Raw genomic sequence first — 14,468 nt, 5'->3', positions numbered from 1 at the left:
GGTGCAATAGGTATCCGACACAGCTTATTACTGAACTTAAACAGTTACAACCTAATCACCATTTTTTTTCTTGACCCTAGATGTAAGTGCACTTTATTCCAATATTCCCGAGTCCCGAGGTGTGGAGGCTGTGAAGCACTTTTTGAATAGTGATCCAGATACGGGTACTGCACAAAGTCCCTTTATTCTTAAATCAATCTCTTATATTTTACAGCATAATGTTTTTTCCTTTAATGAGCATGTTTGTGGTCAAGTGCGTAGATGAGCGATGGGGACTCGTTTCGCACACAGTTACGCTGATAGCATTAAAGCCAGGACCCATTTTAAGAAAGTTGACGTGAACAGCATTTTAAATTATGATAGCTGTCACTTTCCAAAATGGGTTAGGAATATACCTTTTGGACAGTATCAGAGGATAAAAAAGAATTGTACTGTCGACAGTGATTTTAAAAACAATCTAATTTATTATATACACGTTCGAGAAAAGGGCTACCCTAAAAAAATCCTGGAATCAGCTGTCAGGGTCCGGACTAGCAGCTGGTGAGGACACTGGAGGTGGATCCTCTGTGCCAGAGGCGATGACGCGGGCCGAACTGGGGAATCGGTTTTAAGCAGTTACTGGTGTTCACCAGAGCCCGCCGCAAAGCAGGATGGACTTGCTGCGGCAGTAACTACCAGGTCGTGTACCCCAGTAGCAACTCGACCTCTCAGGCAGCTGAGACTGGCGCGGTACACAAGGACTAGACAGAGGCGAGGTCAGACGTAGCAGAAGGTCAGGGCAGGCAGCGAGGTTTGTAGTCAGGGGCAACAGCAGAAGGTCTGGGTACACATGCTTGGAACACACTATAACGCTTTCTCAGGGCACAAGGCAACAAGATCCGGCAAGGAGAGGAAGGGGAAGTGGGTTTTTATATGTTAGGGAGTGATTGGACCAGGCACCAATTAGTGGCGCACTGGGCCTTAAAATTTTAGCATGCCGGCGCGCGTGCGCCCCAGGGAGCGGGGCCGCGCGCGCTGGGAGGAAGCAGACGGGGGCGCGATCCGAGGGCGGGCACGACCGTGACATCAGCTTTTAATAAAAGAAGTGCTTTGGAACAAGGGGACTTACTAATCCCCAAAACTAAACTAAAAGGGGATAAAAATAATGATAAACGCAAACTCAATTTTATTACAAATTTTAATAGCTTCACAGGTCGTATACAAATTTTTTTTAAAAACCACTGGCCGATTCTAATGCAGGACCTGATTTTAAAACAACAGATCCCAGGAACACCAGCTATGACCTACAGGAGAGCAAAGAGTCTGCGACATAATTTGGCACCGAGTCGACTGAAAAAAGAAAAACAGAGAGAAAACATTGTGTTAAACATGGAGAAGGTAGGAACTTTTAAATGTAATGCCTCTAGGTGTTGCAAATGGATTCCTCAGGAGGATCTAAATAAAGTCAAATCTTTCTCCACAGGTGAAGTTTTCACCTTGAGAGAGAGAAATGACTGTTCATCTACTTACCTGATTTACCTTTTAACATGTGTCTGCGGTCTTCAATATATTGGCCGTACGGTCCAAGCCCTTAGGGCACGCATGAATGAGCATAGATATAATATTCATGCAAAATTCATGCAGCATAGCATATCCTGACATATGGCCCTTACACATTAGGAAAGCGCCGAAGGTCTTTCTGTACAAGTAATTGAGACTGTCTCCAATGAAGTTTCAAATAGGTTCCAGAGACTTATAAATAGAGAGTCTTTCTGGATATATAATCTTAATACTTTATCCCCGGCAGGTCTAAAAGATGTAATTGAAAAAATTGATTTTTAAATACATGTATTTATTATAATATTTCATTAAAGTACTTTACTAGTACTGTTAGGTGTTTTTAAGTTTTTGATATATGTTCTGCTTACTGTGATATTTGAATGTAATTGTTCTGATACGTACGTGCACCATGTCACTTCCGCTGTGCTCTCCCAGTATTTTTAAATGGCTCCTTATCAGTGTATAACTGCACCTGACGAAAAAGCCGGAGCGGCTTTGTAACGCGATGCGTGGATCCTGTTTGTGCAATAAAAGCCTTATTCATATTTCTCAAGTTTATGTCTGGTGGCAGCACAATTTACCTCCCTTTCCTGGAACTTCTTTTATCTGCAGTACAGAATATAGCATCCTGTTCTTAGGAACCTTGTTGTTAGGGGAGTGTGCATGAGGTGAACCATGTGACTTATCTGCCCAATTGGGATCCTCCAAATCTGCCCCTTATATAGTGTGGTAGGAGTTCAGAGTTCAGTTCAGGAGAGAAGTGAGTTTTAGCTGAGGTACAGTTTGGAGAAGGCTGAAGTGAGTCTGGGAGGTGTTCTGAGGAGGCCTCAAGTCTAATCCTGCAACCACGCATCTGCTAAGGAATAACCCCAGTACCCAGGTGAATGTCAAGGCTAACGGTAAGCACTGACGTCTCAGGGACGTCAGTCCTACAAGCCATCAAAGTCAACCAAGGGTTGCCATACAGCAAGTCAGTCATACACAGCACAATAAACTAAAAGTCCCAGCAAGCCGATAAGCTTCCAAACTTAATCTTGCTCCTCTCTTTATGCCTATCTGAGCTGTAACAGATTTTACCATTTATCCTGCCTCAATATAGTCAGTTTTTCCGTAACCTTGCGTCAGAGTACTTATTGGCCCATTCCTGGCCCAGGAGAAGCTGGCTCAACCTCGAGTGGTGTATAGGTTAACCATGCCCTGGCACCATGAAAAGGTTAATTGCACATTACCCTCACCCACACCACAACTTTTTTGCATTGCAACAGCTGGAGCTGCAGCATTTATAAAGCACTGTGTTAGATCAGTGTTGCCTTTAGCTGTTGCATAACTACAACTCCCAGCATGCCCACACATCCTTTGTCTGTAGTTTAGCAAGAGCTGGAGAATGCACAGCTCTAAATCTTTACAAAGATTGTTCCCCCATCATAGAAGTCATAGTTTAGGAACAGCTGGAGGCTGTAGTGGTGCAATGGTGATCTCCTATACTGGATACCAACACACTTTGGGGCCAGTATCCAGTATGATGCAAAATACAGAGTAGTCTGTCTGCATAAAGACAGATGACCCCCCCTAGTGGTGGCTATTTTCATTTAGAAAAATTTTTGTAAAATTTTCATTTTTTTTCAATAAACGTATAGTTAAAAATTCATCTTATCAGTAGTACTACAAAATATAAAAAGTTTTTCATAATGACAGTACCTCTTTAAGAGCAGTTATTTGAAACGCGTTGGCGTGTCTATGTTAGAAGCAATCTTTTAGTGTTTTTATGTAACTAATGCAGATTTCTGTTTTACTCTATACTTTGGGTGCTGGACATTTGAAAATTCTGTTCATTTTTTTTTTTTTTTTTTGTAGAACCGGTGTACCATTTTACATCCTGCAGAGCAGTGAGTGCAACTATCGCTTTCTTGCATTGTCCTGCAACCTTATCCATTTTTCATACCAGTTGACACAATACCAATGGCAATTTCTGTTCTATGCAAGGTCACTTTAAGTTTCAGACTGCAAGAATGTCATATAAATTCCTGAAAATGACATGCCTATATTCCACAATTGCTGCCATGGTGATGACAAGGTCAGCATATGAATTCATATTTTATCGCTACAATTATGTTCTCAGGCAGATTATACAAAACAAAGATATTCGGCAGCATATACAGCACTGGCAGAGCAGAAACTAGAGAGCTGCTTCTCTGACCAGATACGGTCAAATTCATTGACCTTCTGGTCCTCTGCCAGCACACAGTGATGGACACCTAAGGAGATTTAAATTGTACAGCTTTGTATTTTAAGATAACACGTGTCTGTCTAACCCCTGCTCTCTTGTATAATCTGATAGGACACTCCTCTCATTAGATTCTCCTGCAAGCCTTGCCTAACACAACATTAGTTTAGTATTGTGTTTGCTGGGCATACAAGAGCAGCTTGTCTCCCTGGACTTCAGGTAGGAATTATTTTATACCGGTTTCCTCACAGCTTGAAGTTTAGATCCATTATTCATGTTGTTTTCTGCTTCCATAAAATATCTAAATATTAAAAAAAAAATGTATGTTGTAATTTGCAGAATACTACCTAATGTGACTCATTGTCCCATAAACAATTGAATCTACTTTTGCCTACTGTGTCTGCTTTGCTTCACAGGGTTATCAATGAACTATAGGCCTTTGTTACCGTATATGATTATTTTATATTGAGTTTTGTTGTTGGATTGTGTGACACATTACTACAATAGTGACTCAATAGTGAGAGTTTCAAAGCTGCTCTAATATATTCTCACAAAGTTGTCAGACAGAAATAGGTGATGTTTTTGGAGAATATGTCACCCAGTTGCCTCTTATAGATAAATATGTTCTTTAATTTGAAGAGGTCCCAGAAGATTGTATGATTTTATCAGAGCCAGAAGTCATTAAGTGGACACCATGGATGTCCAGGCAACTCTCCATCAGTGAGAAAGTAAATAGGAATTATAAGTACCAATGAGATTTCCATAAGACCTCTTATAAACACACACTGATGTAAAAAGGGTTACATTTAGGGACTTGCTGCAGTTTTTAAGAAAGCCCTTTGTGATTAGGATTTTTAAAAAGTTTAATTCCTTAACACAGTCTATGTATAGCATAGGCTAAGTTCACACCATGATTATTTTATGTATCCATCCTTCTTCAATAAAAAAAAAAAAAAAGGATCAGTTTAAAAAAATAAATCTAATTAATCTTAAAAAAAAAAAAAAGGAGCAAAAATGGTATGAACCTAGCCTTAATGGAGCAATGTACATAAGAAGGACATGGCTGAACTGGAGCGGGTACAGAGGACGGTGCTAGTGATCTTTTTATTCCTAGTAACCATGACAAGGGGGCATCCTCTACATTTAGAGGAAAGAAGGTTTCACCATCATCAAAGACAGAGATTCTTTACAGTAAAAGCAGTGAGACTATGGAACTCTCTGCCACATGATGTTGTGATGTCTGACTTAATAAACAAGTTCAAGGGGGGCCTGGATGTTTTTCTTGAAAAATATAACATGTTATGGATACTAGATTTATGGGAAGACAACATTGATCCAGGGATTTATTATGATTGCCATATTGGGGTCGGGAAGGACATTTTTTTTTGATTCCTCTGGATCAACACAGGAGGGTTTTAGGTTGAACTTGATGGACTCTTGTCTTTTTAAACCTTAGAAACTATGTAGCTATGTAAATATATGTAACTATGAATGAAAGGCGACCAACCACCCGTCTACCAACAGCAGTGATCAGGATCTGCTTGTTGTTGTTGCATTTCAAGGACTGCACCTTCAGTGCTATGTTCACACATATTTCCCCCCCCCCCCCCCTTTTGTCCCAGAAAATTGTCATTATTTGGCCATTATACGCTACAAGAGACAAGAGCAAAAAACTTCAGTATATTTCCAGTTATTTAAAAAAAAAAAAAAACTGGTAATGCACACATTGTAATATTTAGCAGGTTTTTTTCTGGCAGTTTTTGGAAAACTGCCACTGCAGTTTTTGAGCCAAAGTCAGAAGTGGATCCATAAGGGAGGAGAGGTGTAAGTCCTTCCTTTATATGTCCTATTCCTTTTGAATACACTTCTGGCTTTGGCTCAAAAACTGCAGTGGCAGATGTCCAAAAACTGCCAGAAAAATAACCAAGTAGAAACCAAGCCTAATCCTTTCAATATTAGGATTGATTCCCACTTCCATATGAAAATGGAAAAATTTCAATATAAATGTATTGCTGTTTTTTATTGAAAACTGAATGTTATGTAATATACAGAAGTGTATCTGAGTCCTTATGTAAACAAGCCCTAGTTATCTTTATAAATAAACTTTTATGTCTTTAATAATTTCTACTGTTTTCCAAACTATTAATGTTTAATGCCTTTATCATATTTTATGATTGTACCATATTGTATCTCTGATGAGTTCTCTTTAAAAATATACTTTAAAGATCAGCAGCATATTTTGTTACCAGGGGCCATTTCCATTCACTTCGTGTAAATATAACGCACACTTTATTCTATAATGTAAGGTATTAACATAGAGTTGTGCATGGATATATATTTCATTCTATCAGGCTATACTACATCATGAAAGTATTGTTCTTCTCTTAGGTCGTTTGTGTCAAGTAGTATAGTCTGCAATGTAGTTTGTGGTATATCTCAGGGGTTTTCAATATGTCATAACAGAAGCACAATTTGAAGATAGTCTGGTTTCCATAAGTAAACTATCCGCCTCTTGAGCAACATTGCCATAGCCAAATACATCCTGTCTTGCTCTGTATCCATGGATTTTATGGAATATGTAAAATTTAATAAATATGTAAATAAAGCCTTATATCCTAGGCTGGACACTGGATCCTCAATTTTGTTTACTTCAGCAATATTTTCAATGAGATTCTATCAGCTGCCAAAGTGTGGGCTACATGTACCCATTAACCCAAGTTTTGTTATTTTTTTGTTATTCTAATATAAAAACTACTCTGCTTCCTGATGTGTGCATTTAGATATTCTCTTCCATGATGGCCAGGGTAACAGTTGTGAACACCAATAGCCATTCAGCATACATGATCCAGACAAGTAGCAAGACTGTGCCCTGTCAATGGAAAAGCTGACAAAAAAAGGGGCATTAGATCAGAAGAAATAGAAGAATAAAAACAAATATCTGGATATGTTACATGTGTTTGGGCCATGTTTTTTTCAAGAAATGAATCCTTTATTATTGTCAGATACACATCACCAATGTCAATGGTAAACAAAACTGAACAATCTTACCAGATAAACTGGAAAATATTTACAGCTCACCCTCGTAGTGTTCGGTCTCTGCTGCTCATCCAGTCTGGGTGCACGGGAAACGTGTCTGCTCTACGAGGCAAACAATCTAGGAAGAGATCACTTGAAAAAAATCCATAGTGAAAAACTCCAGCACTTCCAGAGTGGATAAAAAGTATAGAATTTATTCAATCTCCGTGGAGGTAAAAAACATGCATAGAAGGCAGGAAAATATTTTCCTGCCTTCTATGCATGTTTTTTTACCTCCACGGAGATTGAATAAATTCTATACTTTTTTATCCACTCTGGAAGTGCTGGAGTTTTTCACTATGGATTTTTTCAAGTGATCTCTTCCTACAATCTTGCCAGATGCTAAAGGCCAGGCAGCCCTATTTTCTTCCTAGATGCCTAAGAAAGGAATCACCCTGACAAAGATCACCCCTTCCAGAATTTGCTGCTTCACATGAATCTGGAATTGGCACCAAATGTCCACAACGATGTTCTTTCCCATTGACAGATAGCACTTTTATACCTATTATTGTATACAGCTCTGGGTTACATAAATGTGGGGCATTCCAACTTTTGAGGCATATTGTTACGCCTAGCGCTCCGGGTCCCCGCTCCTCCCCGGAGCGCGTACGGCGTCTCTCTCTCCGCAGCGCCCCGGTCGGTCCCGCTGACCGGGAGCGCTGCACTGTCATGGCCGTCGGGGATGCGATTCGCACAGCGGGACGCGCCCGCTCGCGAATCGCATCCCAGGTCACTTACCCGTTCCCGTCCCCTGCTGTCATGTGCTGGCGCGCGCGGCTCCGCTCTCTAGGGCGCGCGCGCGCCAGCTCCCTGAGACTTAAAGGGCCAGTGCACCAATGATTGGTGCCTGGCCCAATTAGCTTAATTGGCTTCCATCTGCTCCCTGCCTTTATCTGACCTCCTCCCATGCACTCCCTTGCCGGATCTTGTTGCCTTGTGCCAGTGAAAGCGTTTTGTGTGTCCAAAGCCTGTGTACCAGTACTTCTGCTATCCACCCTGACTACGAACCTTGCCGCCTGCCCCCGACCTTCTGCTACGTCCGACCTTGCTTCTGTCTACTCCCTTGTACCGCGCCTATCTTCAGCAGCCAGAGAGGTTGAGCCGTTGCTAGTGGATACGACCTGGTCACTACCGCCGCAGCAAGTCCATCCCGCTTTGCGGCGGGCTCTGGTGAAAACCAGTAGTGACTTAGAACCGGTCCACTAGCACGGTCCACGCCAATCCCTCTCTGGCACAGAGGATTCACCTCCTGCCAGCCGGCATCGTGACACATATACTTCTGCTTTTCTCTTGTTATTTCATAACAGTCTTGCACAGGCCTCATCAGCAGAGTTCTTACTTATACAGTAGAATCTCCAAATAGCGGACACTCACGGGGAATAAAAAAGTGTCCACTATTGAGAGATATCCCCTATTGGGGAAAAAAGGCTAAAAAACAAACAAATTTCTAAATAACAAATATTGTCCTGTACACACTCCAGAGTGTAATTACCTATAAAACATGATAAAAAATGATATTACAGTAGAATCTCCCAGTGCCGTTTAATCATCCCTTATCCCTCCCCCGTATCATTTCATTCCCCCTTTATACCCTGTGCCACCTTATTCCCCAATGCCTTGTGCCAATTATCCCCCCCTTACCCCCTGTACCACATCATTTCCTCTTGACCCCCCTCCCCCCCCCATGCCATTTCATTCCCCCTTTATCAGAGCTGTAGCTAGCTCCTTTTGCGCTCGAGGTGAGAGAACAGAAGATTGCAATTCCCCCCCCCCCCCCCCATTTCGGCTCAGGGCACCCCTCAGAAATTATATTTTTGCAGGGCACCCATTCTGAATATTTTTTTAATGTGTTGACTATGTAGATTACAGTACTGCTAAATGCAGAAACTCCTCTGATTGGAGTCGTTCTCTTGTTCTTTTCTTCCCCATCTGGCCCAGGAAATCATGGTGATTACTTGCAGCCAAAACTCTTCAGCACAGAACCTGCAACACAAACATATTAGGCGCTGTACTTTTTTTTAGCATTATCCTCCCCTTTTCTCCCCTACAACACACAATGTTTCCAGCCTTGCTCAAATAACTCCAGCCCCCCACACAATGTATCCAGCCCCACCTCAAACAAACACACATACTCCTACCTTACTCAAATGCCTCAAGTCTTCCCCACATACATGCGCATCTTCCCCTCAAGCCTCCCATACACACAATGCATCCAACCTCACCCACACACACAATGCCTCCAGTCTCACCCACACCCTTTTACAGGTGTACAGGAGTACAGGGGTGTATAGGTGCACAGGAGTGACACAGGGGTGTACAGGGGTAACAGAGGGGTGTACATGGGTGACAGGGGTGTAGAGAGGTGACAGAGGGGTGTGCATGGGAGACATGGGTGTACAGGGGTGTACAGGGGTGACAGAGGAGTGTACTTGGGTGACACAGGGGTCTACAGTGGTGGACGCCTCATGGGAGCTACAGCCCTGCCCTTTATTACCCTTTGTGTAAATTCATCACTCCCCTCTTTATAAGGTGGCACAGGGGGATAAAGGAGGAATGAAATGGCACAGGGGATAAAGGGGAATGAAATTGCATAGAGGATAATAAGGGGGAATTAAATAGCACAGAGGGATCAAGAGGAAATGATATGGCACCGGGGGAAATAAAGGGGGGATGATTTGGCACAGGAGAAATAAAGTGGCACAGGGAGATCAGGGAAGCAGGGGGTGAATGATGTGGCCAGCGACCGTACAAAAACAGGAGACCACTGCTTCTGCAGTGGTGTGCAGTGGAGGCCTGGGTTCCTGGGAGCCTAGGCCCCTTACTCGGATATTGGCTCTACCCCCTGATGGCGGATATGTGTATAAGGTAGGGCCGGAACATAAGCCTGATTGTCCCCTATTGAGAGGGTTTTGTCCCCCTAATAAGAATTGTTTTGTCCTCTATTGTCCCCTTTTGGGTGTGTGTGCATCCGCTACTGGGAGTGTCCCCTATTCGGAGGGTGCGAATACATTAAGTCTTACGGGACTCTTCCAGGGAATTAAAAACTGTCCGCTATTGGGAGGTGTCCCCTATTGGGAGGTGTCCCCTAAGGGAGATTTTACTGTAGTATTAGTTAACTGTGTTAGTAGCAGATATGAAAATCCATGGCGGTGTCTGTCTGGTTTATATTTGGAGGCTCCACTGTTTTATATCATTATCTCACATGCACTGGAACATGTGATCAGCTATGCTGCAAACAGAAAATGTTAAAAATACCTTGGCATGTTTCTGTGTGTATATGGCAGAAGGATGTGAATACATACATTCAGAACTATTCCCATTGAACATAATGCCCGAATGTGTTGTGAGTGTAGCGTAACACTTGTGCACAAATACAAACACTTATTTTCTGTTCCTTCTACATTAGTGCTGGGTAACAGATATGGTTGGTATCACATACTCAGAGTAGAATCTATTGAGTGTTTGGCATATAAATATAAAAACTGGTCTCTTTCCCTGAACACGATTGTTGTGTCAGGAGGGGGTGCTCTGCAGAGTCCTGTGTTTAGAACAGAACAGATGGAGTGGTATGAAATTTACTGTATTTAGCTGCTTGGCATGTGTGTTCTGTTTGTTAGCAGACTGGGCAATCTATAAGGAGTCTTTTTACTAGTTAGATGCTACATTGTAAGTAATTTCTTGTTACTGATAATATATGCCGACTGCAGGCCTTCCTTATAATTCCATAGAAGCGTAAAGCTTAGATAGATTTCCGTTCAAGATACAAGACTGATTCTCTCTATAGTCACTGGAGCCACTTTAGACATGATAGCCATATAAAATGATTACATTGGGGAATGACAAGCCTGGCTACGATAAGAAACGTCTACCAATGAGGCAAATACAAAATCATACAACATTGGTCCGTCACTAGTTCAACCAATTTCATCATTATGTCAACGCGAAAAAAAGATATAATTTAATATTGGATTTCACAGGATGAAATAACAAGAGCTATAGACAGTTCAAAGAAAAAAAATATAGACAGAAGGGTTTCAATTGAGGTTATAACCTGGAATGTGTCAGCCAGACGCGAATGGGATGAATTGTGATGTATTATTTCCTCCACTCACAATGTACGTTGCACAGCATCATGGGAAATGTACGCAGTATAATCATTTTACTGTTCCTACTTACAGAGAAGGTTCACCTTAGTGATGACAGCTTTCTGCATTGACAAAATACAGGCACACTACATGACATATATAATCAGCTGACCGTCCAAGAGATGTTGCAAGGAATTCCATTTCCCCTTGACTGATGCTCATAAAGGGACTGATTCCTGTTATAAATGTGTATTGGGGAATTGTTTGAAATTCTCTAATACTGAAGTACAACTTAACCAAAGATGAACCTTCAATAAAGACCAAACAAAATTGCATCGTAATTCAGCGTCTCAATTTTGACGCCGGATGGTTGGACACGCCGAAGGGCACCAGACAGGGGAGCGCAGCTTTCTGTGTTCCCCTGTTCGTTGCCCAGATACAATTGACGCCGGATGCCATACAAGTGATGACAAGTTGTCATCAGTTATGGCATCTGTTGCATCGAGATTTTGGCTGAGTTCACCTATTTCCGACAAATGTGAACCCAGCCTTGCTTGGACAAAAAAAGAATCTGTAAATATGCATAAATTAGAAAACTGTAGTAGACGCACTCACCAGGTTAGATGCAAAGCACGATTTATTCCAGTTTACACACATAGTGCATGTAGCGCTGGTAGAAAGAAGAAAAGCCGCCAGAGCTATCCAGAGCTCCGGTGACTTTTTTCTTGCTACCCCCGCTACGTGCATTGTGTGTGGAAACTGAAATAAAGCATGCTTTGCTTCTAACCTGGTGAGTGCTTCTACTACAATTTTCTATTTTATGCATATTTACGGATTCTTTTTTTGTCCAAGCAAGGCTGGGTTCACCCATGTCCGGCATAGGTGAATTCAGCCAAAATATTGATGCAACTGATGCCATAACTGATGAAAACTTGTCATCAGTTGTATGGCATCCGGCGTCAATTGTTTCTGGGCAAGGTACAGGGGAACACAGCAAGCTGCGTTCCCCTGTCCGGTGCCCTTCGGCATGTCCAACCATCAGGCGTCAAAATTGAGACGCTGGATGATTGTGAACTGTCCCATTCAAATGGGATAAGTATTAGCATCAGTTTCCCTCTGGTGCATGCCAGAGGGAAACTGTGTCGGACACGGCACATATGTGAACTCAGCCAAAGAGCACCCCTGATATCATGCTCCCACATACTTCTCTCTCGTGCATCACTCTCCAAATGGTCAATAGGAGTACAGTGTCGAGACTGTTACTCTCTCTTGTCCTTACTCAATATTTTTAAATATAATTTAACCAATGGTAGTTTTTAGGAAACAATTCACATTCAGTGTCTCTGAACCATTGCCATCTATTGTATGTCATATTCTTCCTATTAAGTCCTATCTTCCAGTAATGTATGCCACAGTTCATTGCCTCCATCCTCTTTAGACTATTCCCATAACATAGTCTTATCAATCATGGTCTAATCAGTTTGCTCTATTTCTTTCAGGTTGGCTCTTACAGCAGCTAAAATGCCAAGTGCCAAGTTGACTGCATTTTCCCCAGTTGGTAAGTCAATTATAGAAAATAACACGGCTGCTGAATGCTAAATAGACATAGAATATCATTGCAGAAATGAAGTGGCATCTAGCCAGCCATTATATCATGCATATTTTATTTTTTTAATTTCTCACTACTTAGCCTCTTCCTTCAGAAAAGCACACGTCATTGTTAAAAAAAAGGCATTTATAACATGGCGCACGTCTGGGAGGAAAGGAAGTGGATGAAGAGGGCACAGGGATAACTGACCAGGACCTTCTCCAACCTAAGTGTCTTTACATTCTTTTTTTTTTAAACTGCAATTTCTATTAAAGAGTTTTAGAGAACAAATAAAATACATGAATACAATAATGCGGCAGGCATCAAATAAGACAGACCGGGGAATACTCGTAAATGTATACAATGTCCAATCTCAAACCAAAGGAAAAAACTAACTAAATCCAGTCACAGTGCATCCAAATTCGAAGGCAGAAGGACCTGTGAGGCAGGAGTAGGAAACAAATCAGGAAACCAAAATGTAATCTGAAGAGTAGCGCATAGTGCACACACAAAAAGCACAAAATGAGCAGAAAAGAACACACAATATCAAACAGACACACAAGAGAAGAGAAGAAGAAGGGAAAAACACCAGGACAAGAGGAGGGGAAGTAGCTCAAGAAGGTTGCCTATCAGTAAAGCGATCCCACAGATCCCAGACAGACAAAAATGATGGCAAAGTATTATTCAGAGAAGCAGTCAGAGAGTTGAGGGATCGGATCTCATAGACATGGACCAAAAGATCACTCTCCAAGGGGGGGAGTCTTCATCCAGTACTTAGCAAGACAATATGCTTAAAAAGTTTAAATGGCTTCTTGGACAAGGTCCTATAGGACAAATGCAGGAGATAAACCAGGGGATCAAGGGGGACAGACACCCCAAGAACCTAGCAAATTAAACAGGCCACCATCCTCCAAAAGCCCACTATAAGCGGACAGGACCAAAAATATGAAACATGGACCAAATCCCCACCCCACAACGCCCGCACAGGGGAGGAATGGAAGGGTTCAGTCTATTTAGAAGCTCAGGAGCTTAGTACAAACCAATGAGCATTTTAAACTGGGTTTCCTAATATGCCATACAAATCGAGGCCTTAGAAGTCCTCTCCTAGATCACCTGCCATTGAGGGATAGTTATATGGGTATTCAGAACCTCCTCCCAGCATCCCATATAACGGTGTTCAGGTTCAGTCCCACGAAGATGAGATTTGAGAATGGAGTAAATAGCCGAAAGGAGGCCCTTTACTTGTGGTGCCTGACAGCATAATTGTTCAAAGCCAGTGGGCAGAGAAACCACCTTAGAACCCAAGGTAGAGGACATGTAATGATTGAGATGAAGATAATGGAACCGCTCAGAGGAGGGAAGACTATTCCTGGACATTAATTGATCGAACGGCAGGAGGGCACGGGAACGGAAATGCACTACATCCACCCAACAAAAGAGCCCCTAAGAGCCCCACTCCCTTACCATACCAGAAGTTAAGCCAGCCAGGAAGTCATGGTGGTACAGAGAGACTGCATAGGGGAAGACGAGGGCGTCTTAACTGAACAATAACCCCAAACATACCGGGAGAAAGCCATTGGACCTAAAAGGGGACCCAGGGAAAGAGAAGAAAGAGAAGAGGTCCAAAGGAGAGAGTTAGGATGAAAAGGGGCAAGCCACAGCTTCTCCGGCTCCATCCATCTGCTATATGCGTGGTACGTGGACCACGTGGCCAGGTGGCATAAATGGGCAGCTCAATAATATTTGGCCACATCCAGCACAGCTAGAACACCAAAGGACCTACCAGCCAGCATAACAGACATCGGGAAATGAAAGATAGCAGACTGAAGGGAGCGAATGGCAGAAAGAGGTACCCGTTCCGGGAACATCTAAAAAAAGTTAAGCAATTTAGGGAGGACCTTCATTTTAACAGCCGCTATATGGCCAAAAAACAAAATATATTGGGACTGCCATTTCT

The 14,468-nt window shown here is 42.3% G+C and overlaps 1 protein-coding gene across 1 annotated transcript in view; it reads left to right on the top strand.

Annotated features, from left to right (window-relative positions):
- The first annotated feature begins 1,260 nt into the window (after positions 1-1,260).
- The window catches only part of CAMK1G (calcium/calmodulin dependent protein kinase IG), a 78,342-nt gene continuing 65,134 nt past the window's right edge, over positions 1,261-14,468 (top strand). Inside the window, 3 exon segments of the mRNA XM_056557945.1 lie at positions 1,261-1,377; positions 3,394-3,425; positions 12,423-12,481. Of these exon segments, the coding sequence (XP_056413920.1) occupies positions 1,279-1,377; positions 3,394-3,425; positions 12,423-12,481 (190 nt within the window). The 5' untranslated portion in view covers positions 1,261-1,278.

The sequence above is a fragment of the Hyla sarda genome, chromosome 2, assembly GCF_029499605.1.
Source record: "Hyla sarda isolate aHylSar1 chromosome 2, aHylSar1.hap1, whole genome shotgun sequence".
NCBI classification, from domain to species: domain Eukaryota; kingdom Metazoa; phylum Chordata; class Amphibia; order Anura; family Hylidae; genus Hyla; species Hyla sarda.
The sequence above is the reverse complement of the archived record's forward strand: the minus strand, read 5'-3'. Positions and strand labels throughout refer to the sequence as shown.